The sequence below is a fragment of the Nylanderia fulva genome, unplaced genomic scaffold, assembly GCF_048542155.1.
Source record: "Nylanderia fulva isolate GAGA-0341 unplaced genomic scaffold, ASM4854215v1 Scaffold30, whole genome shotgun sequence".
Lineage (NCBI taxonomy): Eukaryota > Metazoa > Arthropoda > Insecta > Hymenoptera > Formicidae > Nylanderia > Nylanderia fulva.
The window spans coordinates 1,310,005-1,332,317 of NW_028190369.1; the positions used below are offsets into that span (position 1 = coordinate 1,310,005).

Here is a 22,313-nt window from a genome sequence, read left to right on the forward strand (position 1 = left end):
TTAATTATAATTGTTAATTATTTTCTATTTTTAATCAAGAATCGGAAGAGGCATATATAAAGAGAGAAAAAAATTAAGCACGCGATGATATATTATTTCAATATATTGAATTTTATTATAAAATCTTTTTGTTTAGGCTACAACATGTAATATAATAATTGCGTTTAGTCTAGACCCTTATCAAAAGAAAAGCTAAACTGCACCACGTTTACTATTGTCTTAATGAGCCACTCCGCAAATTTATACGCCTCGAGGAAGGACTCATAGGGACAACGAGAAGAAAAACACACGTAAATGCTACAAAAATTCTCATGCGTACAAATTGAAAAAAATCCATGCCCATATATTGCGTCCAAAAATTATTCGATTTTCCCGTAGTTTTACCATTGTATCGCAAATGTTGTGTGTATTGTGTATATACATATACATATACATATACATATATATATATATATATATATATATATATATAATATTTATATATTCAAAATATATTAAGAAATACTTCACTAAATGCAATGCCACGCGCAAAAATCGTGTTTAAGAGATATCTCTGAACTGGAACGACGAATATTCCAATATTTATAGATATTCCATAAATCAATGATAGTAAATATTTATCGATACTTAACTGGGTTACTGAACAATATCGCTCCTAGACCCAGCAAACACAGTATATAAATGTTATATACTCAAGCATGTTACATGTAACGTATATGTTAGTTGTAATTTCCCACTCATAGATGTAACATTTTTAATATTACATATATTACATTGTTATTATATTGTCATTATATCCCAAGATAGCACTGACTTATCAATACATCAATGTGCTATTTGGTATATAATTACAATATAACTACAATGTAATATATGTTATATTAAAATGTTACATCTCTATGAGTGGGAAATTACAATTAACATGGATGTTACATGTAACGTACACGTTATATTATCTGTTATATTCCATTTTATTATAGCAATGTAACAATCATTATATATCGGTGTTTGCTGAGGATACAAAGAATAATTCCAAACATGATCTGTAACACTTTCATTTTACAAAATTCGCGCAAATTTATCAATAAAGATATTAAACTCTTTCCAAATCTTCAGATTAATTTTCTCAGAAAAGCGGGCCAATGGATTTTACATTGAACGCTTTAAATATTTCTAAATGACTTTGATTTATAAAAGTTATGACATTGGTCGTTCTAGCACCGACGTATCAAGATACATGAATATACAAATTCGTCGTCGAGAGAAGGATTTCGCTGATCGTATCGCTGTGCGATATTTTCGAATATACAGGTGCGAATAAAACATGCCTATCTCTATATAAATCAACGTCAATATGTAAATGAGATCGCGGAACAATTATTCCGCCGATTGCACGCTAAAGAAAAAGGAAAGCAATATAATCGCTATCATGATACATCTACATTCCTCGATGCGTAATCTAAGAATCGGCGGCCCTTAAGACATGCTGTATCTAAAGAAGAAGACGAAGTGATTGTGTACATCAATCGCGCACAATCGACATACATCGTAATAGGTGTAAAAATAATAAAATTAGTGATAGTAAACCCCTCTATTACACGTTATACGGCATGTAAATTTGTGTATTTGTGGATGTGATCTTTCATACGTGTATAATAACCGTTTGATTCGGTCGTGAAACGTTCAACATAATAAAGGAAACTCTCCCAAGCAAGCTAATTCTAAGATAATGTAATATCTTTTTCTTGTTTATTCATATAGCTTCTATTTATATTAGGTATGCACGTACGTGTGATAACTAAACAGATACATGATTTTCTTTTCTTCTTTCATCGCGTCACACACGTCGCGGCCACTAACGGCCTCGTCTTAACTTCAAAGAGCAGGAGGCTGTCGCACAATCATCACTGTACAATTAAAACAAAAGTGAAAAACTTCGCGAGATACTTTCAATAATATCTATTCGAATGACGACTCTGATCTCCGTTCACTCTGATTTCCTTCCTGGACTTCGAGTCGAATCGTCGGTATTCACACAGGATTTACTTGCATATTAGAATAAAAAAAAATATATCTAATGAGCTTCGATTAATTATACATCTTCGTTTAAATAATCAGAAAAACTTTTTTTAAATCTATGTGATAATTTAAAATTAATTCTAACACTGATCAAATAAATTTGAAAAAAATATTTGAAGTCGTCTTCAAGATACCTCAGATTATATTGATTTTGATTATTCTGTTCTCGAAAGAACTCATAAATTTCACATTCAACGAAATACATATAATTGTAAAAAGTTTAAAATAAACATATTAAAGAAGAATATAGTTATACCAACAATTTTAAAAGTACAGAAAGAACTCCAGATAGAAAGTTCGAGCGAGACAGTGTCGTCCTTCAAAATTGCGCAAATACCTCAGACGGATTTTAAGTCAGAATTTATTATTATATCAAGTTATAATCGCATAATACACTACTATATAATCTGCGTATATGTCGTTCATACATTTCTTTAATATAATATTTACTATATATAATATAAATCTGTTTCTTTGTTTGAAAGTCAGCGCAATACATTCTCTACGCAAATTTTCAATTAATAAAAAATTTGCACATGCCTAAATAAATCGAAAAATTATACATAGAAATAAAATTATATGAGAGAAATATATATATTAGAAATATAAATAATTTCAAATATATATATAATTGCACTGCTTCCATATACATACAATGGAACGCCAATTACGCTAATGCGAGTTTTGTTAAAGTCGCCTTTTTCCTTGCTTTTCGCAAAGTGTATACTTAAAGCAGCCTCCTGCTCTCTAATATAACTATATTTAATGGTTTCTCATAGAATTATATGAAGTAAAATTTGTAAAATACAATATACTGCCTATATCATAAATTCTTAATCTTTTTCTTTATAAATAATTATAGTAATAGTCTTTCACAATCTTTTGTTAATTTATTATATCAGATGCCATTCTCTTGAATTAAATTTAAATATTACATTTGTGCCCTTTTCGCACTAATTCATTTTTATAGTATATTCTGCATGACTGCGTTTCTTTCTCTCTCTCTCTGTGTATGTTTATTAATATAATACATATATAATCTAAATGACTTATATATTATTTACATATGTACATGTTCAACAACGGTACGTCGTTCCAATCAATCAATTTTTCAATTTTCCTTTTTCATCATTATTAAAGATCAATTTTTTATTTTCTCCTATACGGAATACACTAGTTCGCAAAGCGAACACTCTCTATTCTCTGTAAAGTTTTTCGGGAATAAATTCGCTCGCAAATTTCTTCATTTCTTCTTGATTATAGCAATGAATAATGATGAAAAACGGCTTCTGGTCAGATCTTTCCTTTCGTCATTTCCTGGATAAAACAACCGTTGTGTCTGCATTATGTTAGAGCTTTCTCACAGTCGCACATCGTCGTATATAAATCCAATTGAACTGAAAGCTAATTACAGAAAAACTTACAACTCTTAGAAAATAGGCTCCGCCTTGTCGTTCTGACTTATCTCTCCGCTCACTCTACACTTGGCCAACCTCGGATTTGCCTCCAGTGACATATTTTTTTCCGTAAGTGCAAGAACTACACAGGACAACTGTTTGCTTTAGAGGTGAAAGAGGAAGACTCTAGCTCTATGTTTCACGCGACACGCGCACTATAATATTCTCGAAAAAAGTCGAATCTCCCAGAGTATCATACTCGCGTTTATGTTATCGTTTTTTCCTCTGCGGCAAAAGTTGCGATTTTACCTGGGCACGCTTCCTCTACCTAATGATTCAGGGTTGGCCAAGCTCTCATTCATGCTACGAATCGAGATCGTCCTCCCTCTGGCTGCTGAAATAAGATACCAGCCCACCAAATTCGCCGGTGCCCTCTTCATCGTACTGCTTGTTACCGGCATTGGGATCACCTGGATGCGCCTGCTGCGATGCCGGCGGTGCCTGAGGTGGAGGTGGCCCCTGGATCGGAGGCTGGTTATCTGGCGAGGAGAAGTGCTCCGAGGGATACGGCGAGCCTTGGTAGGCGGCTGCATCGTCCGCCGTGGACATCGGCGGAGGTGGTGGATAGGCACCATAATGGTAATTGGGAGGCGGAGGCGGATGATACGGTGAGAAGTTACCAGGTGGTCGATTGGGGGGCGGCGAGGGTTGCTGCATGCTGTGATTGACCGGCGAGGCGTTGGTGAACGGTGGCATCTGATGCCTGGGCCCCATGGGATTCTCCGCAAACCTGGCCATCGGCGGACCGCCCCGTACGTAGGGTGGAGGTGGTGGCGTCGGACCACCCTTGGCCAATGGACTACCAGCCGATGCTGGAATCATCGCCGGTCCCCCGGCTAGAGGCGAACTGCGATCTCGATTATTGATCGAGATCGGTCCGCCACCCGATGGTGATGGATCCATTGGATGGTGAGACGTGTGATACATCTGCGGTCCGGGTACTCGCATACGCATCGGCGGTGTGCCCGATCTAACTGCGGCGAAATGCGGTGGCATTGATGACTGACCTGCCTGCCTATATGGAGACGGAATCCTGGCGCGAGGCTGCATCTCGTATCCCGTTCGCGGACCGCCCATCATTTGTCCACCGACATTAGGCCCCCCAAAATACTTGTGACCCATCGCGGCCGCTGCTGCGGTGAAGGACTGCGGACTGCTGGATACTGGTTGAGATTGGAGCATCCTTGTAATGACGGAAGACTGTTGGCCGGATGGTAGCGATGGATAAACTGATTGCGAGTTCGATGACTGTGTCGATGGTGGACCTGGTGTCGGGACGGCACTCGCCGGCGGTGTGGAGGGCGCCGAGCCGGATGTACTGCTACCTGGTGTAGGAAGAATATTCGGGATATCGTTCTGTTTCATCTCTGGATTCGAGTCGGTGCCCATACCAGCGATCAAGCCGGCTTCGGCGGCGGCCTTGGCCGCCGCCTCAGCTGCTCTAGCTGCCTCCAATGCGAGTGTCTTCTTACCCTTGCCACGACCCCGTCGTTTTGGTTTCACCGGCGTGCCATCTGGATTAAAGAGTTGTCCATCCGGTCCAGTCATAAGAGGCATGTGTCCACCTTCGATGCTTCTGTCAGGTTCCGGTGTCAAACCCGTAGACAAAGTAGGATTCACGTTGTGCGATTGCATATTACTCGCGCCATCCGGCGTACCAATACCGCCGATACCTGATGACGGCACGATGCCCAGATTCGGCGCACCATCCCTGCGCATTTGTTCAGCAATTATCTCGGCTTTGCTGCGACGTCCGCGTTTCTTCTTCTTAGGCGCCTCGCCGTCCGTTCCCTCAGGTGCGTTAGGATCCCTTTGTCTTTCTGCCGCCAATATTTCCAAAGCCTTCAAACGCGCCTTCTCCAACTTCTTAGCCTCTCGTTCTTCTTTTTTCTTCTTTTTTGCTATCTCGATTGCCGCGAGCTCCAATTGCCGTCGTCCATACTCTTCATCCAGCATCATCTGCTCGAGCTGCTCGTCGTCCAAGTCAGCTAGCTCGCCGGCACCAAGACCCGTCAACGAACCCTCGGGAACATCTCCAGTAAACGAGCTCGCCACCGACATCGTTGTACCCGTCAGTCCGACATTGTCCGGAAGATTCTCGTCCATTTTGGACGCTATATCGCCGATAGGATTGTCCATGACCGAGCCAATCATATCTCCATCTGCATCGTCATTTAACTTTTGTTTACGGGCCTTGTTCTTGCTTCCTGGTTTGGGTCCGGGTTTTTTTCTCTGCTTCGGCATGTCATCCGGCAACGATTTTCGTTTCATTCCAGGACTCTTGCCGTTACGTGGTTTCCTTCCAGCCTTCAATTTATTTTTAAATTTTAAAGCATCCTTCTTGGGAATATAAACATCTCCTGAGAAAGTTAATTAATATCAATTGTAATTTATATTTATAAATAATGTCATTAATAAATGCATGACAAATGCGTACAATTCTTTTCAAATAAAGAAAATATATAAAACAAAAAATATTTGTAGCGCTTTCCGCTACAACGTGCACTATAAATATCTCTTGTGACATATAAATAAAATATAGGGATGTTTACCTGAGTCGGAATCCTTTTCTCCATCATCATTTATGTCGTCAGCCTCGTTCACCACAAATTCATCTTCGCTTTCACCAGTTCTTCTCATCAACGCTTTCTTCAGTTCCTGAATAAAATAATCAGAATTTTAATATACGTGATAACTTTGTTAAAATGAAATGACTCACCTCCTCACTATCTGATGCCATTTCCTCTCGATAATTGATCTTTCGTCCTCTAGTTCTTCTGCTTAATATTTCCTCCTCGTCTCGTTTATTTTCATCTGGAAGTCCGCCATAAATAACCTGTAAAAAAAATTGACAATATTGACATTATTATTATTTGGGAAAACAATTGATACAATTATTATTATTGTAAATCAAAATATATGCAATAAATATGTATATATACCTTTCGTCTAATAGTTGGGACTTTTTTCGGTTTGGGCAGAGTGTCCTGAAAAACAATATATATATATATATATATATATAAATATATACATAAACACATATATTCAGTAACAAGTTGCACAACAATGATAGAATAAAGAGAAAAACAAAAAAAAATATTTTGTAAAGATATTTAAAATCTTACTATACATAAGACAAAATATAAAAAATTCAAATATACATATATGTATACAATTAATAAATTAGTAACTTTTGTACAAATTCAAAGAAATAGCAGAAAAATGTATATTTCAATCTTAAAAAGTATCAAAAATTATTTTTTAAGATATAGGATTTAACACAGATTAAAGAAATAATCAGCGAGATAGAAAATCTATTACCGAGAATGTATTTATAGTATGCAAAGAGTTATATTACGATTCATATTGTGTAAAAAATAACAGTCTCACATTGTTTATAATCAAAGGAGAATACATTAAGCTCTTCTTCATGTGCCAAAAGGCACTTACATCAGTGATTAATTAAAGTCTAGATAGAAAATGGGCTAGTAAGAGTTAGGGGCAGAAAAGAAATGCAAAAGGCAAACGTTCAATTAAAGATTTTAAGATTTGCTACGCTTATTTTTTGCGCTTGACATTTATTTCCTAATTCTGAATTTTTGTATATATTATGCGATATATCAGAGATACTTTTCCGTTTTGTTAATTAAAAAGTGCTTACCTTTTTGATTTTTTGAACTGGTATTACCTCTGTTGGCTGTGATATCTGTGGAATCGGAACATCCGGGACTACTTCTTGTAATTTATTATCATCATCTTTCAACTCAACATTATTTTCGTCTGTGTTATTTTCAAAATTCTCTTGTTTGTTAACCTCTATCATCTCATTCAGCCCAGTATCTACGTCTTGCAAGTGAGGTTCACATTGTTCTTCAATTTTAGGCTCCTCTTCTTCGTCGTTCTCGCTTTGATTGTCAGATTCAATTATACGTTTTCTCTTTTTTTTCTTTTTGCCCTTTGTTTTGGGCATCGTCCTGATTCTGGATGTCGGTATCGTTCTGCTCCTGTAATAATTTAAAAAATATTTTTAATATTTTCTTACTCATAATCTTTGATATATTATATTATCTTCAATTTTATACATTTCGTACTTTTTCTTTCTTTGTCTCCACGAATTATCACTATCCTCACTATCCGAATCTCCCCAAACCGATCGCGATTTCTTTTTTTTTGGCCGATCACTATCATCGCTGTCATCATTGACTGAAAAAATATTTATTCAAATGAACTTATAATTTATTTAAATAAACTTATTTATACTTAGAATATATTTTAGAATATTTTATTATAATAAATAATTATAAATATAAATTGCAAAACTTAAAATTGATCAGTTTCATCAGTTGAATAGGTTTTATAATTATGAATTAAATACATAAATTAAATGATAATTTCCATAAAGAATTTTTAAAAAATTACAAATAAAAATTATATAATTATTTTTAGTGAAATTTATAATTGATATACTTAAAAATGATCGCATGGAAAACATGCATAAAGAATTGATATTAAAAAATATAACTGTCACAACTCACTAAAATCTTCATCATAAGCCCTAGTCATGCGTGCTCTTGTAGATCTTCTAACAGGTCGCAAGTCACCCTTTCTACGTCGCTTTACATCAGCAAAACTGTCATCAGATGATGTCATATGATCATCAAAGTCTTCCTCGTCCTCAGAACTCGTACCCTTGAAATCTTCATCACTATCTGGATCATCTTCGCTGCTTACATCGAGGCTATTTAATTTTCGATGTTTCTTACGTGCTAGCAATTTCCTAGAAATTATATTTTGCTTGTCTTCCATTTCATCAATTATATCTTCATTCTCAATTTTATATTCCTCATCACTTTCTTTTTCTGGTTTTGATTCTACATCGTCTATATCTTTGTCCTCTTCTAATTGCGTCATCTTTAATGCTTCGGCCTGCAAAGGATTATTACATATATTATATATAAATTCTCAAAATTACTAATAGCAGTCAATAGTATTTGAATAGGAGTTGTAGAAATTAATCGATCAAACTAGCGAGTAAATCATTTATTCAGTTTCACGACATTTCGACCATGTGATTGTGTAGTCCTTATCAAGTAAAACACTAAAATATTTTATTACATAAATAATTATTAACGTACATAAAAAATTCACAAATAAACATCAATAAACTGGAAACATACTTACAAATGAATTAAATTAAAGTTAACACATTATTATCAAAATTTTGTCAATAACATTTCTTGAAATTATATAAGTCAATCAATAGAACAAAGTGAAATATTAAACATCATAACCCGTCGAAGAATCGTCAGATTCTAATATGTTTTTAAAAAAGAATATTTACACGATCTTAATTATTTTGTTAAATTCTTAACTTAATTATTTTGTTATAAACCTCGTTAAGATTCTCCGTATCCTTCTGTGAGTTTATGTTGTTGTTAAGTTTTTTAATATAAAACATTTCGGCTAACTCTCTCTTCCTTAAGTGTTTTTCCGTATGTAAAATGTTGAATTTATTCCAATCGAAATAAAAAAGGAGCATTGTAATAATATTAAATTGCATCATAGTTCACATTCGATTATAAGCAAACACCGATCTGAATTTGAACATGATTTCGATTGCAATAAATTTAACATTTTACATACGGAAAAACACTTAAGAGAGAGTTAACCGAAATGTTCTATATTAAAAAACTTAACAACAACATAAACTCACAGAAGGATATGAAGAATCTCAACGAGGTTTATAACAAAATAATTAAGATCGTATAAATATTCTTTTTTAAAAACATATTGGAATGTGACGATTCTTCGACGGATTATGTTTAATGTTTCGCTTTGTTCTATTGATTGACTCATATAATTTCAAAAAATGTTATTGACAATATTTGGATAATAATGTGTTAACTTTAATTTAATTCATTTGTAAGTATGTTTCCAGTTTATTGATATGTTTATTTGTGAATTTTTTATGTACGTCAATAATTATTTATGTAATAAAATATTTTAGTGTTTCACTTGATAAGGACCACAATCACATGGTCGAAATGTCGTGAAGCTGAATAAATTATTTACTCGCTAGTTTGGTCGATTAATTTCTACAACTCCTATATTATATATGTAATACTATCACATTTGCATGTTTGTTATCAGTTTTAATCATTTTACCTGAGCTTCTTCCTTTTCCGCGTTGACTATCGTCGCGATGTCCTTACCCCTTCCCTGATTGCCAGCACCTTGAACCGCTTCAACTTCATCCTGAATCGCGGCATTAATCATATCATCATACTCGTTAAACTTGTAGGTGTTGGCGCATCGACGTTCACGTAATTGATAAACTGGTTCGCTCTCCTCACTGCTCGATGTTTCGGAACTAGAACCTGATGAGGAAGAATCTGAAGATTCTGTAAAAACAGATTAAATCGACGTTTATTATATAAAAATGACATTAATTGACTAATAACATTAATTGATTAACTACACTTAAAATAATTTAAATCAACTTTAAATCACTGCATAAAAATGTACCGTTATCTGATTCCTGACTGGATGCTCTCGATCCTTTCGACTCGTCTTGTCCCTCACCTTTATGGAGCACATTATCCAGACTTATACCGACAAAAGCCAATCGTTTCTTCCGTAATACTTCATTCTCGTGTCTTTTTGTTAATTGATCGAGTGTTTTTAATGTCTCTTGTAGCTTAGTCACCAGCAAGGTCTTCAATCATAATTTTATAAAAAATAAGTATTATATAAAAATAGAAAAATATTGATATTGTATATTTATATATTTTAGTTGTAAACACACAATTCTCATATAAAACAAACTTACATGCTGGCACGGTGGACAAAACCAATCGCCTTCAGGTATAAGCATGAGAGCTGGTCTAAGGCATGAACAATGCCAGCCCTTATCACAAGAATCACATAGAAGAATCCATTCAGGATGATCAGCTTTGCCACATTTCTGACAAGCGTATTCATCCTCAGCTTCTTCAACGTCAATTTGGGCTAATAACAAATAGACGCACACACAATAAACTTATGATTGAATATAAATATATTATTATTACTTTCTTTTTTTAACGAAGAATTTACCTTTTTGTGCTGTTCTAGCACGTCGTAATGGTTCAGATTCTTGGTCCTTTTCGAGATCACTTTCCGGAGAAAATTCGTGATCACTTTTAAACAGTAAGGATCCCTCGCTTTCGATATCTTCATCTTCCTCTTCTTCGTCTTCGTTCTCATTTTCTTCGTCGCTACTAGATCCGGATGAGCTCTGCCATGGATTTGCTTCGTTAAATTTAGCCAACTTTTTCTTTTTCCTCTTTCGACGTTTCTTTTTAGACTTTTTCTCTTTTTCAATTTCCTTTATGATAATTTCCTCCTCCTCCTCGCTTTCCGGCTACACAAAACAAACAATTATTTGTGCAATCTATAGTTATTTAATTTTTATTTGTTTAATTAATAACTTACTTTCTGCTTCTTTCTCTTCTTCTTCTCCGATTCTTTTTTCTCTTCTATCTCGCGCATACTTTCCTCTTCGATTCTGCGTCTATCTGCTTGTTCCTTAATTTTTAACTGTGCTATTCTTCTCGATTGCCTAACAGGCGCCTCATCAAGTTTCAATCCTGGCGTTTCCGATTCTAGGGAAATATCCCTGCCTATTTCCAAGCCGAGGACCATTTTTCCTGTAAAAACACAATTTTTAAATTTTAGCAGACCTTTACGCTAATATTTCATCATATTTAATAAACTATTCTTACAAACATATATACTTACGTTTCTTTCGCTTCTTCTGCGTGTTCAAAGCATCATTAGAAGTCCCATCGGGATGAGCACCAGGTGATATTTCCGACGTTTGATCGCCCTGAAACTCCGCAAGTTTCGGCCGACTGGGACGTCCTCCTCGAAAACCACGCCTTCGTCTACCTCTAGGACGACCTCTGATCTTTTTATCAATCGCCATCGATTGTATAATATTCGGATCATCATTGCCATCTTTAGTGCGCTCCGTTACGATATCGGGATCACATTTTACAGCCTCATCCTCGGAGCTCATCGCTATCCCGCGACTTTCTTCGATGGACTTTCGTAACTCTTTATCGGGCATACGTTTTGCTCGTAACTTCATCCTCTTACCGCCCATCATCTCTTCATCTTTCTGTTTTGTGGCCCCATCCTCAGAATTTGACTCATGAGCGCTGTTTCGCCGTTTTCGCGAAATCTTCGGCGCCGCCTCCGTAGTGCTGTCTAATTTCCATCCCTCGTAAGCTATTTCTGATGCCGGCTTCATGCGGATTCTTATCTTAGAAGCGTCATCTTCGGTGATATTCTTCAAAGCGTCATCCTCGGCAATATTTGTCAAGGCATCGTCCTCGGCAATATTCTTCAGAGCATCATCCTCAGCAATATTCTTCAAAGCATCATCCTCGGCAATATTCTTTAAAGAGTCATTCTCGGCAATATTCTTCAAAACGTCATCCTCGGCACACGCTAGTGGATCAACTTCATCCGATGGTACGTTAAAAACGTCTTCGTTATCCATGCCAGTCGAATCATTATCGGAATCTGCAGAAGTACTTTTCATCTCGACTTCTTGAATTTCCAAAGATGATTCTTCTTTTCTTTCTGCAACTTCTAATCCGATTTTGGCATCTTCTACTGCTGTAGCAGCTGTAGGCTCGTTAATCGTGCCAAAATCGTTTTGAAACAATTGCGTCGTGGAGATGGTCGATGTTTTTGCTTCGTCTTTGACTTGTGGACTTAATTTTTCAACCTCGTTCAATGTATCTAGATTCTTAAGCGCTTGTACCTCGGTACCTGGTAAATTTTCAAACATCTTATCGTCGATTTCCAAGTACGGTGGCTTAGATTTTAGCGGAGGAACATCTTCCGTGTCTGAAGTATCGATCAATCTCTTGCTGGTTTCTTTCTTGATCTCAGATTTTACAGTACTAACGTCCGAAATAGTCTCTTGAGCAAGAAATGTCATCGATTCTTCATTCGTACTTAAAGGCGCACTGAAATTTTCTGTACTTTTATTTACACTCATGTCATTTACACTAAAAGGCTCGTTTTGATTGTTACTATCCAAGTTATTTTCCATTTTCGTAGATATGGAATTTGGATAATATAAGGCGTCTGAAGATACGCTCTCTTCTAATTTCACATTCTCAAGATGCGATTTATCCGCAGCTAAAGTATTATCCAATTTCGCTGGCACAATATCCAATTCTGTTTGAATCGGTGGTAAACTTACTTCTTCCACAAATGGTTTACTTAAACACTCTTCTTGCAATTTCACATCCCATTTATTGTCTTTAACATAGTCCGTTAAATCTTCTTTAAATCTTTTACACGGAATAGGCAGTTCTTCAGTAATGTGTTCATTAATATTCTTCAACTTTACGCTATTATCTGTATCCAGATTAACGTTCAATTTTTCCTCTATGTCCTTCACATGTTGCTCTTTTATATCAAATATATTCGTCACTTGATTATCCACAAGATTAATTTCCACACTTTCTTCTTCGACAAATGAAGATTTTGCAAATTTATTCGCGTCGTTTTCCTCAGAGTTGCAAACATTCTCGGATGTTGAACAATCCGTCTTTTTTGTTATTTCATCAACAACATCTTGAATATCTTGCTCTGTTTTCGTATGGTCAATCAAATTATTCAGATGTTCTTTATTTTTCTCAGTATGGCTAATAGTCATCTCAACACTCTTATTTACAAGAGGTTCAGTTATCTCTTCAGTCACGACTGGAGCTACTAACAACTTTGTCGTGTCTGACACTTCCAATGTCTTGGAATTGTCAGTAACTGAAATATCACTAATATCTGTTTTTTCTTGAAATTCATCCTTATCCAAAGGCGTTGTCGACTCATCATTCAAACAATATTCAATATTACTATTATCAATGTTGGAAGTTGAAATAATTTTTTCCTCATCAACGGATTTCTTACTAACATCTTCATTTAATACTTCATTAATTTTAGTTTCTTCATTAATTTTGACTTCTTCATTAATTTTGGTTTCATCATTAATTTTGGTTTCATCATTAATTTTGGTTTCTTTATTAATTTCTGGAAATTCCTCCGCTGCTGTGTCTTGCTGCTCGGATGATTTCTCTTGAGGTGCATCCAAGACTACATTTATGCTGTTGATGTCATCTTTGTTGATTGGTGATTTTTCGCGCAGCTCTTTATTACTTTTTTGCTTCAATATGGCAACGTCATCCTTAGAATCATTTTGCGCTACATCAGGTTCGAAAACATTATCGCTACCATCGTCATTCGAATCGCTATCGTAATTTGCAACTAACGACTTTTTATTCTCATTCATTATCTTCGGTTGTAATTCTTGAGAAATTACATTTGTTGTATGTGCATCTAATAATTCAGTAGCAATTGTCGAATTTATCTCTTCAGATTTTTCTGCGCTTCCGACAACTTCTTCACTTTTATCGACGACTTCTTTACTTTTACCGACAATTTCTTCACTTTTACTGACGCCGCAAAAATCTTCCGCTACTATTATATCTGGTTTATCAGTACTACAGGTTTTGCTCTTATCATCTTCGGTAAATTCTTCATCGTTTTTGCTTTCTACATTAACTTCCGATTTTTCTTTCTCCGGGATTTCAGTTTCTGTCGCAATTTGACAAGATTCTGATTCAACGTTTGCGACAACTGGAGCTTCTTTTTCAGATTCTATCGTTACTTCTGACATCGCACCCTTCGCTTGTCCATCGTTGGCTGTAACTTCCTCAGTTTCTTTAAACGATTCGTTAAATTCAGATACACGATCATCTATAACCATTTCCTCGTTCGAATCTTGATCGACGCAGGAACTGGGATTTTCAGAAACATCGTCGACGTATTCGCTTGTAGTCTGATCTATGTTAGACAAATTCGTTTCTTCCGTAGTTTCGACATTATCCGATTTGGGCAATTCGAAAATATTTGTTTCAGACGTTGTTTCTGGTAAATTGAACGTAGAAGGTTCGTCGGCGACAGACGATGTATTTTCAACCTTTTCACTGTCTATTTGCACAGCTTCACTCTGTTGAGATGAAGAATCTTGCACAGAAACGTCGTCCGAACTGCTTATAGTAGGAACTAAATCATGTTTATCATTCTCTTCGAGAGCAGACTCCGAAGCGATCACCGCAGAATCCATATGAAACATAGTATCGTTAACTTGCATATCGTTCAGTCCTTTCTCTTTAATCTCTTCGGAATCACCCGAACCATCATCATGCATCCCTACGTCCGACAATGCGTCGGTTCTTTCGCTGTTCTTGTCGTAATTAACGCACAACGAGTCGGCATCAGAGCCGACCAGGCCTTTCATCTTCTCGTTATCCGTGTCGGTCGAATGATCTTCCTGACCGTCGATTTCAGAAAAGTTGTCGTTCTTGTCACTCTGCTTGTCGCAACTCTCTCCAGCGAAATCGAGATCGTTCTTTTGAAGACTGTTTGTTTCCTGATAATCTTCGGATAATCTCGCTGCATTTGTAGAATCCAATAACTCGTTTGAATTGTTATCCTCGAATTCCTTAAGATCGATCAATTCTGCTTGGGAATCTTGAGTGAGAAGCGATAAAGATGAATGCGGTGTTGTCACAGACTCGATTTTCTCTTCATCCTCCTTGGAACTGTTTGAATTAGTAGACTGATGATTGTTCTCGTTTTTACACTCATCAGCTGGTGGTTTTTCATTTTTATCCTCTTTATCATTCGACAACTGCGATGTCACATCATCTGATATTTCAAAAGAAATATCTTCCTGAACTTTTTCCATGCTTTCAGGCTTTTCAGCATCTGTAGACTGATCACATTGTGATGGCTCAACAATTCCACATTCTTCTGGTTGAACTACATTGGATTCACTAACCAAACTGATTTTAGTCGAGTCTTCTTCAGTCATATTTACATCATTAATACTTTCATCTTCGATTTTTGTCTCTGCTGTAGGACTCACGTGCGTTTTTGAAAAATTATCTTCTTTTATTTCTTTGTCGGTATAAACAGGTTCTTGCGGTTCACTCGATTCTTTGCTCGCTTCTACTGAAACTTGCGGGACAGATGAATTAGTAGCATCACACTCAGATACATCGCTTGGATCTATTGAACTATTAAATGTTGAAGTTGTTTGTTGATCCCACGTGTTGCTCGATGCTTCAATTTTTTCCATATCTTCGCTGTTGTTTCCACATGGAACGCTATCAGAGTCCGAAGTAAACAGATCCGTTTTTAGCGAATTATTATTCGTTCGCGTCAATTCAAAATCTTCCGTATCTTTGTATGAATAAACGGCATCGTCTACTGGCTTAGACGAAGATACACATTCATATTGCACAGTATCCGTTTTACTGTGCGAAGACGCAGTCATGCTTTGCTCCGATTCTAACTTTTCGGAATTCGAGGTATATGAGATACAATTGGGACCAAAAAAAAATCTCGGCGGAGAATTGGCGGTTGTTGGTTTGCATTCATTATCCGCTATTTCAGGTGTGTCGAACTCGCGTGAAACTACGCTATTTGAATCGTTTTGCACATTGGCTGAATCTACCATAGATAGTTCAGAATTTGTACATTGTTCCGGTGTCTGTGAGATGTCCATTTGACACGACGATACAGAAGAATCACACTGCACGGATTCTTGAAGTTTAGCATCACTTTCCTGTTCCATTATACTCGTATTCTCTGAACTTACATCGGACACCTGTAATTTAACACTGTCTTTGATGGTGGTTTCACTTTCTGCATTTACAGAGTTGTTGTCGTCTGTTTTGACATCTTGATTTACATCAGCATAATCTTCGAGTTTGGTTGGCGATTTTGTATCTGTATTCAATAGTTTCTGCTCTGCATTATCACGTTTATAATCATTTGTATTTTCCTTCAGTGATATGTCTCCTTCTACGTGTGATATGATACTACTGTCACATTCTGCTTTCTCCTCCGGTTTACCTACGTCCCACCTAGATAACCTTTTGACAGGACCAGTTGTACTTTTAGGTATTATTTGGACGCCCAACGTCTGCTTTAACTTTGGCTTCTCTTGCATAGAATCTATTATTTCACAATTATCGTTTACGCTTAAATTAGATTGCGGATAGTTTCTATTTAATTTTACAGGGGTTTTGTTCGACACTATCGAGCCCGTAGACACTTCGTTCTCGGTTAAAACCTTATTCTGCGATAATGTCGCGGTAGCTGAGTCAGGTTCAGTTTTTGATTCGTTGCTTTCTTTATTGTCAGTGGACTTGTCGTCACCGGGATTACCTGTCTCGCATTCCGCACCGGAACCTTCGCCATAAAAAAAAATTGTCGGTTCCTCCACAGCCTCTCCGACAATAGGATTCACCGCGTCGCAATCGCTACCAGATCCTTCGCCTTGAACCATCATCATAGGTTCCTCGATAGTTTCGCTCACCTCATCCCTCCAATTGCTGCTCATCATCGGTCTCTTATCTATAGAACCTCTGATTGGAATTACGTCCGCTCTTATCCTCTTCAGCATGTCTTGCTGGACATCGTCACCTTCCAAGGGACGTTTCATCGATACGCTGTTCATCCTCAACGAAGTAATCTTGCTAGGATCGGGAAGTATCGTGTAGCTCGGCAATCTGTGCTCATCCTTGGCAGGTCTAGCTGTATTGTGATACGGCGCCGATGACATCTCGTACGCGGTGAACGGCATTTGCCGCTTGCTCAGATCGGCCACCATGGCATGATTGCGTATCATCACGCTACGTGCATCGTACGGCAGATTTGGCACTTCCTTGGTTAGCTTCTTTGTGCTCAGATCCATCTCTCGATGTTGAAAGTCCTGCGTCCTGTAACCCGGAGAAGGTAGATCCACCGTCTTCCCCAATTTTCGACTAGAAAGATCGATTCCGGAAAAATCCATCGGCCTATTCTGCTCGCTCGCGCTCTCCCAGCCACGCGGTGATGTCGACAAGTCTATGCCTCTGTGACCTCTGAGAGATTTTTCAGATTGATTCCTTGAGCAAAAATCTTGCGGCAACCTGTCGTCCTCTCCATTCGCGGTATTTCCCAACATACCACCGGATCTTGCTAGAGATTCCGCTATCTTTTCCAGCGACTTTGGTCCGCTTGGTTTCTCCAGTCTTTCTGACTGTATCCTCACGAGATTCGCAGCCAGTTGATCTATCGGCTTGACAGATAATTTGCTGTGTGCCATGGAAACAGAATCCGTGGAGGAAAAAGGTACGTTACTTTTGCCAGATAATTTCTCGAGTGATTTCATGACAGGATCTGTTATTTCGTCGGAGATACCGTACTTTTTCGTCGCGTTTAACGGTGTAGTAATAGGTGTCGTTGGACTTGTCAATTTTTCTTCCGGCGTCTGTTTCAACTCTGAAATATTTACCAGTTTCAATGGAGATGAGGTAATAACAGGTGTTTCTATCGATTTTAACGGTGCCGATTCTTCAACTTCGGATTTCACATCTGCCGCAAATGCAGTTGCAGTCTGTTTAATAATCGTGGGTTTGCTCTCCGATGCTAAAGAATTGGACGTTTCGTCGGTAGCCTCTCTGCGGTTCACATCTTCCGAAATTGCATCCACCTTCATGTTTAACGTTTTCAAATAAGATGCCGGTAATGTAGACGAAGTGTTTATACATCTTGATTCTATGCTCGGAGTTTGTACCATTTCTTGAGAATCGTCTTCCTCTGTAATCTGCTTGGAACTTTCGTCATTTGTTATATCCTCCTCTTCCGCATCAATATCTTCTTCTTCTTCTTCTTCATCATCATTTTCGGCTTCATTAGCATCATCCTGATCTTGATCGTGTTCTTGCTCATCCTCAAACTCGTCACTCCTGCCATTCGGTAACTGTTTATCATTCATCTCGTTTACGTGAACGCCGTTCTCTTGCACAACTTCGTCTTCCAGACTTGGCGATGTCGTTACTTGACCGGTGTCTATTATAGGTTTCTCAGAGATTTCTAAACTGTTGCTATCCTCGTTAATTGGTATAGCCCCGACTTCGCCATTCGACAAGGTGTTTATGAGATTAACAACACCCTCTCGATCCCTATTACAGAGAATAAATAATATGCACTATTGACAGATTCAATAATAATAAATATTACAAAAACATATTATTGTCTAATCTATTTGTAATTGTGGTAAGAAACAAAACTTACTTAGCAACTAGCTCCCAATTCTCTTCGTCTAAATCTTCCCTATATACTCTTATGTTGCATTCCTCATCCAGTTGACACCAATATGCTAATCCACTTTTGTCCCTTCCTAAAGGTTCCACACGCAATTCATCAGCTGCCAATTTGTTTACTTCATTCTTAAATTTTTGATTTAAATCAAATTGCGTTTCCAATAGTACCTAGAATACAAAAAAAGGACTTGCGCATGAAGAAAATGTATAATTAAATATTTCAATCTTATAAAAAGAATAGAATAGTTCATACTTTAAGTAAACGCAGTTTAACAGCAATGCGAGCCTTTTTATAACCAAAGCGTTCAAGTTCCCATCCATCCTGATTAGAGTACGTGTGGCAAAACTTGACTAGCGCCCGTTCCCATTTTTCTGGTGATACACTTTTACGTGTCTTACGCAACAGCTTGATGTGCAGGTCTATTAATTCTCTTGACACTAAAAAAAGTACATAAAAAATGTATAAAAATAGCAAACAAATAAATAAAAAACAAAGTTTCTAATATTGACCCAGTAAACAGTTATACATGTCAAAGCTTTCTCTCAAAAAGGATCATATTCACTTATTTCTTAAACGTATGTAATTGAAATTAAAAAAATAAAAAAATAAAAGAAATATCACATTGTTGTTATTCCGTCGTTGTTAAATATCTCCAACAGATTTAATTCAAGAGTATTAAAAGGGAAAGCAAGTAAAGCCTGCTAAATTTGAATGAAAATACAAAAAGAATGCTTAGAAAAACACAAAATAACATCGCTTTGTTTACATAGAAGTTTTTCGTAGGATTAAAGAGACCCGTCTGACGACTAGATTCACGGTCGCATACTCGTCTCGTGGCACGACGATCAATGACATTTCTAGGAAAATTGGAACAAGCCGGCGCCGCTTGTAACTTGTAATCACGTGTAACCGACAAGTTGACAACAAGGAAGGTGGCAGCACGCGGCGGAATAACAACAATGTGAAATTCTATCCTCGCGGTTGATCTGTCAGAGGAACGCTCGGCTTAGGGAAAACATGTCGTTGCGCCATCGGAAACCAGAAAGGAAAGGGACACAGGATGAAGGCACTCGTTTCTCGCGGTCGCCTCCAGCTATATATCTCGCGCCAAAACGAAGAGCCAGCGCTCGCTCGCTCGCGCGCGCGAGAGAGAGAGAGAGATTCGCTCGCCGGAACGAATCAACAAACGGAGGAGCGAACGAGGCCTCTCGGTCGAAGCGGAGTCGTACGAAGGAAACTAATAGTACGGCGCTTAGACGACTGGCCTTTTGCGGGGGCGGGTCGCTCCGTCGTTCCTTCTCGCTTCCTCTCGCGTATATTCCACATTCCCCTCTCTCTCGTACACACACATACACGCTCACTCTCTCTCTTTCTCATACACACAAGCGCTTATATACCGTGTCTCCTCCCTCCCGCGCACTCGAGAGAGCACATACACAGAAGCGTAAAAGGAAGAGAGAGAGAGAGAGAGAGAAAGAGCGCGGTAAAAGAGACCCACCTTCCTGCGTGTTCTCGAGCATCTCCTGGAGCCGCGCGATGTCCGGGTAGACGATGCCGCAGGACTTGCCGAAGCAGCCAAGAAACGAGCAGATCACCGCGAAATTTGGGTCACTCGCGCAAGAGGCTTCGTTATCGGACGCCATTTTTCCGACCGCTTCTCGCCGTTGGGCCCCGTCGCCACCGCCGTCACCGCCACCGCCGCCACTGTCGAAGCCGAGGCGAGAGAGCGCACGCTACTACGCTAGACAGCGGCAGAATGGGTTGCCGCGCATCCCATTCTTCTCTCTTTTTTTTTTTTTTTTTTTTTTTTTGTCTTCTCACCGGATTCTCAGCGTGGAAAAATCCGTTTTTTCGATGCTGCTCCCTCGTTCTTCCTCTCTCTCTCGCTCAGTGTCTTCCAAGAGCACAACACGCACGGACACTTACGAGAGGAATAGAAAGAGAGAGAGAGAGAGAGAGACGGAGGTACTTGTTCCTCCGCCCTCTCTCGACAGCGGACAAGCGAAAAGAAGCGGCGCCGCCGCCGCTTCTTCTGCCTCGGGATCTCTTTTTCCCTCGTGCACTCTATTATGTCGTCGCACTTTCTCTCGCCTCTTCGCGATGATTTTTTTTCCTCACGAATCACGGACACACGGACACATCGCGCGTTAGAAGTCTAATGCGCGCGTTGTTTCCTTCTCTCCTCCCTCCTCTCGTTCCTCAGTCTCTGTCCGTCTCTCTCTTTCTCTTTCGCTCGCACGTACACACAACGCACGCTCGACGTTTCGCTCCGTCGATGCCGTCGAGAGCGCGCGACGACGTCGAGATGTCGGGGAAATACAGATATATGTATGTATGTATATATATGTATGTATGTGTGCGTGATAGACGCACCTCGCTCGCGTAAAAACGGATGTCGCGCACCACGGAACGATTTAGCACTCGCAGCGCGCTTTTTCGCAGAACTCGCGTCCTGGACGGACGTGCGCGATCGCAGAGTCACCGGGTGTATACGAGCGGCGCAGTAACGACCACCACGACGACGGCGAAGCGCATCCCCCTTCCTTGTCGCGCGCAACACGGAGCACTGGACATCGCCTTCGGGATTGGAAACACTCCGGGGGTTCTCAACCCAGCACTCGCACAGTCGCCCCTCCCCAGGGCCGTCTCCGCGCGACCGAGCGCCCGAGTTCTGAATTCTTAGTTTTTTTTTTCTTTTTTTTCACCGAGAAATTATATTTGATTTTTGGTTATTTTTATATTGCGTTATAGGTCTATTCAATTTTTTGGGGTTTTTATAGGAAATTGTTGAATTTTTTTTCGATTCTTAGTCTTTTCAACAGAAAAATTGGGTTTTGTCTTTGGTGTTATTGTTAAAATCTAGTATGGAAAGTTATTGTTATTCAGATAATATAAATATTTTGGAGCTGTTATATATTGCTGCATAGAAAAGTCATAAATAAAATTTAAAAAAAAAAATGGAATATATTTCTATGACGAAAAGATGAATACTATATTTATTTTGAATCGCGAGATGAAACCTGAAACTACTTAAAACTAAGTTTGCTTTTCCGAAAATGCAGACTAATGATAATTCTAAAAGAAAACAATTTTTTATTATTAAATAAAAAAAAATGACAGGGGCTCTCAACCGACTTGATCGACCCTGCGATTGTACCTGGCGGTCTTTAAGCCGCGTTCACGAGTATACATGTGTCTCACATATATACATCCCCCCCTTTTTTATCTACGCGATTATTATCTTCCTAATCACGCACGAGGCTGACGGCTGACGTTTATCCGACTAATATTGGCGCATCGGTTTTATCGTCACGTGCTCGCACGCTGAACGCGAAAAATCATTTGGTAAAGAGCGCGAAAATTCGTGAATCAAAATTCAACTGCAAAATTATTGCCAGAGTCTCGCGTTCGCTGCACCGAACGACTCGTTCTCGCTCGATGACGTATCTGCGCAGTTCGCGACCAAGAACATAAAGAGCATGAGCACCGTGTCGCAGGGGTGACATTAGGATCCCCAGGTGCCCTTGCGCATCGCATATGATATACAGAACTCTCTGT

The 22,313-nt window shown here is 38.4% G+C and overlaps 1 protein-coding gene across 3 annotated transcripts; it reads right to left on the reverse strand.

The window, feature by feature from the left end:
• Positions 1–90: 90 nt before the first annotated feature.
• Positions 91–21,423, reverse strand: LOC114930583 (uncharacterized). Of its 3 annotated transcripts, none has more exons than XR_003819483.2 (17): positions 20,254–21,423; positions 19,008–19,192; positions 18,726–18,922; positions 11,316–18,613; positions 11,010–11,224; positions 10,632–10,938; positions 10,366–10,544; positions 10,062–10,251; positions 9,702–9,937; positions 8,072–8,462; positions 7,628–7,739; positions 7,198–7,540; positions 6,479–6,523; positions 6,256–6,372; positions 6,089–6,194; positions 3,504–5,896; positions 91–3,396 (listed from the first exon to the last, which is right to left on the reverse strand). XR_003819483.2 is itself a non-coding variant. In XM_029302402.2 (17 exons), the coding sequence occupies exons 1-17, from the start codon at positions 20,396–20,398 to the stop codon at positions 3,840–3,842; spliced, it is 11,976 nt and encodes a 3,991-aa protein (XP_029158235.1). In that variant the 5' UTR covers positions 20,399–21,423; the 3' UTR covers positions 91–3,839. The 3 variants fall into 3 exon arrangements, 2 of the variants coding, with proteins under 2 accessions (XP_029158235.1, XP_029158234.1); XM_029302402.2 differs by having other exon boundaries at positions 91–4,861; positions 5,009–5,896; XM_029302401.2 differs by having other exon boundaries at positions 91–5,896.
• Positions 21,424–22,313: the final 890 nt, after the last annotated feature.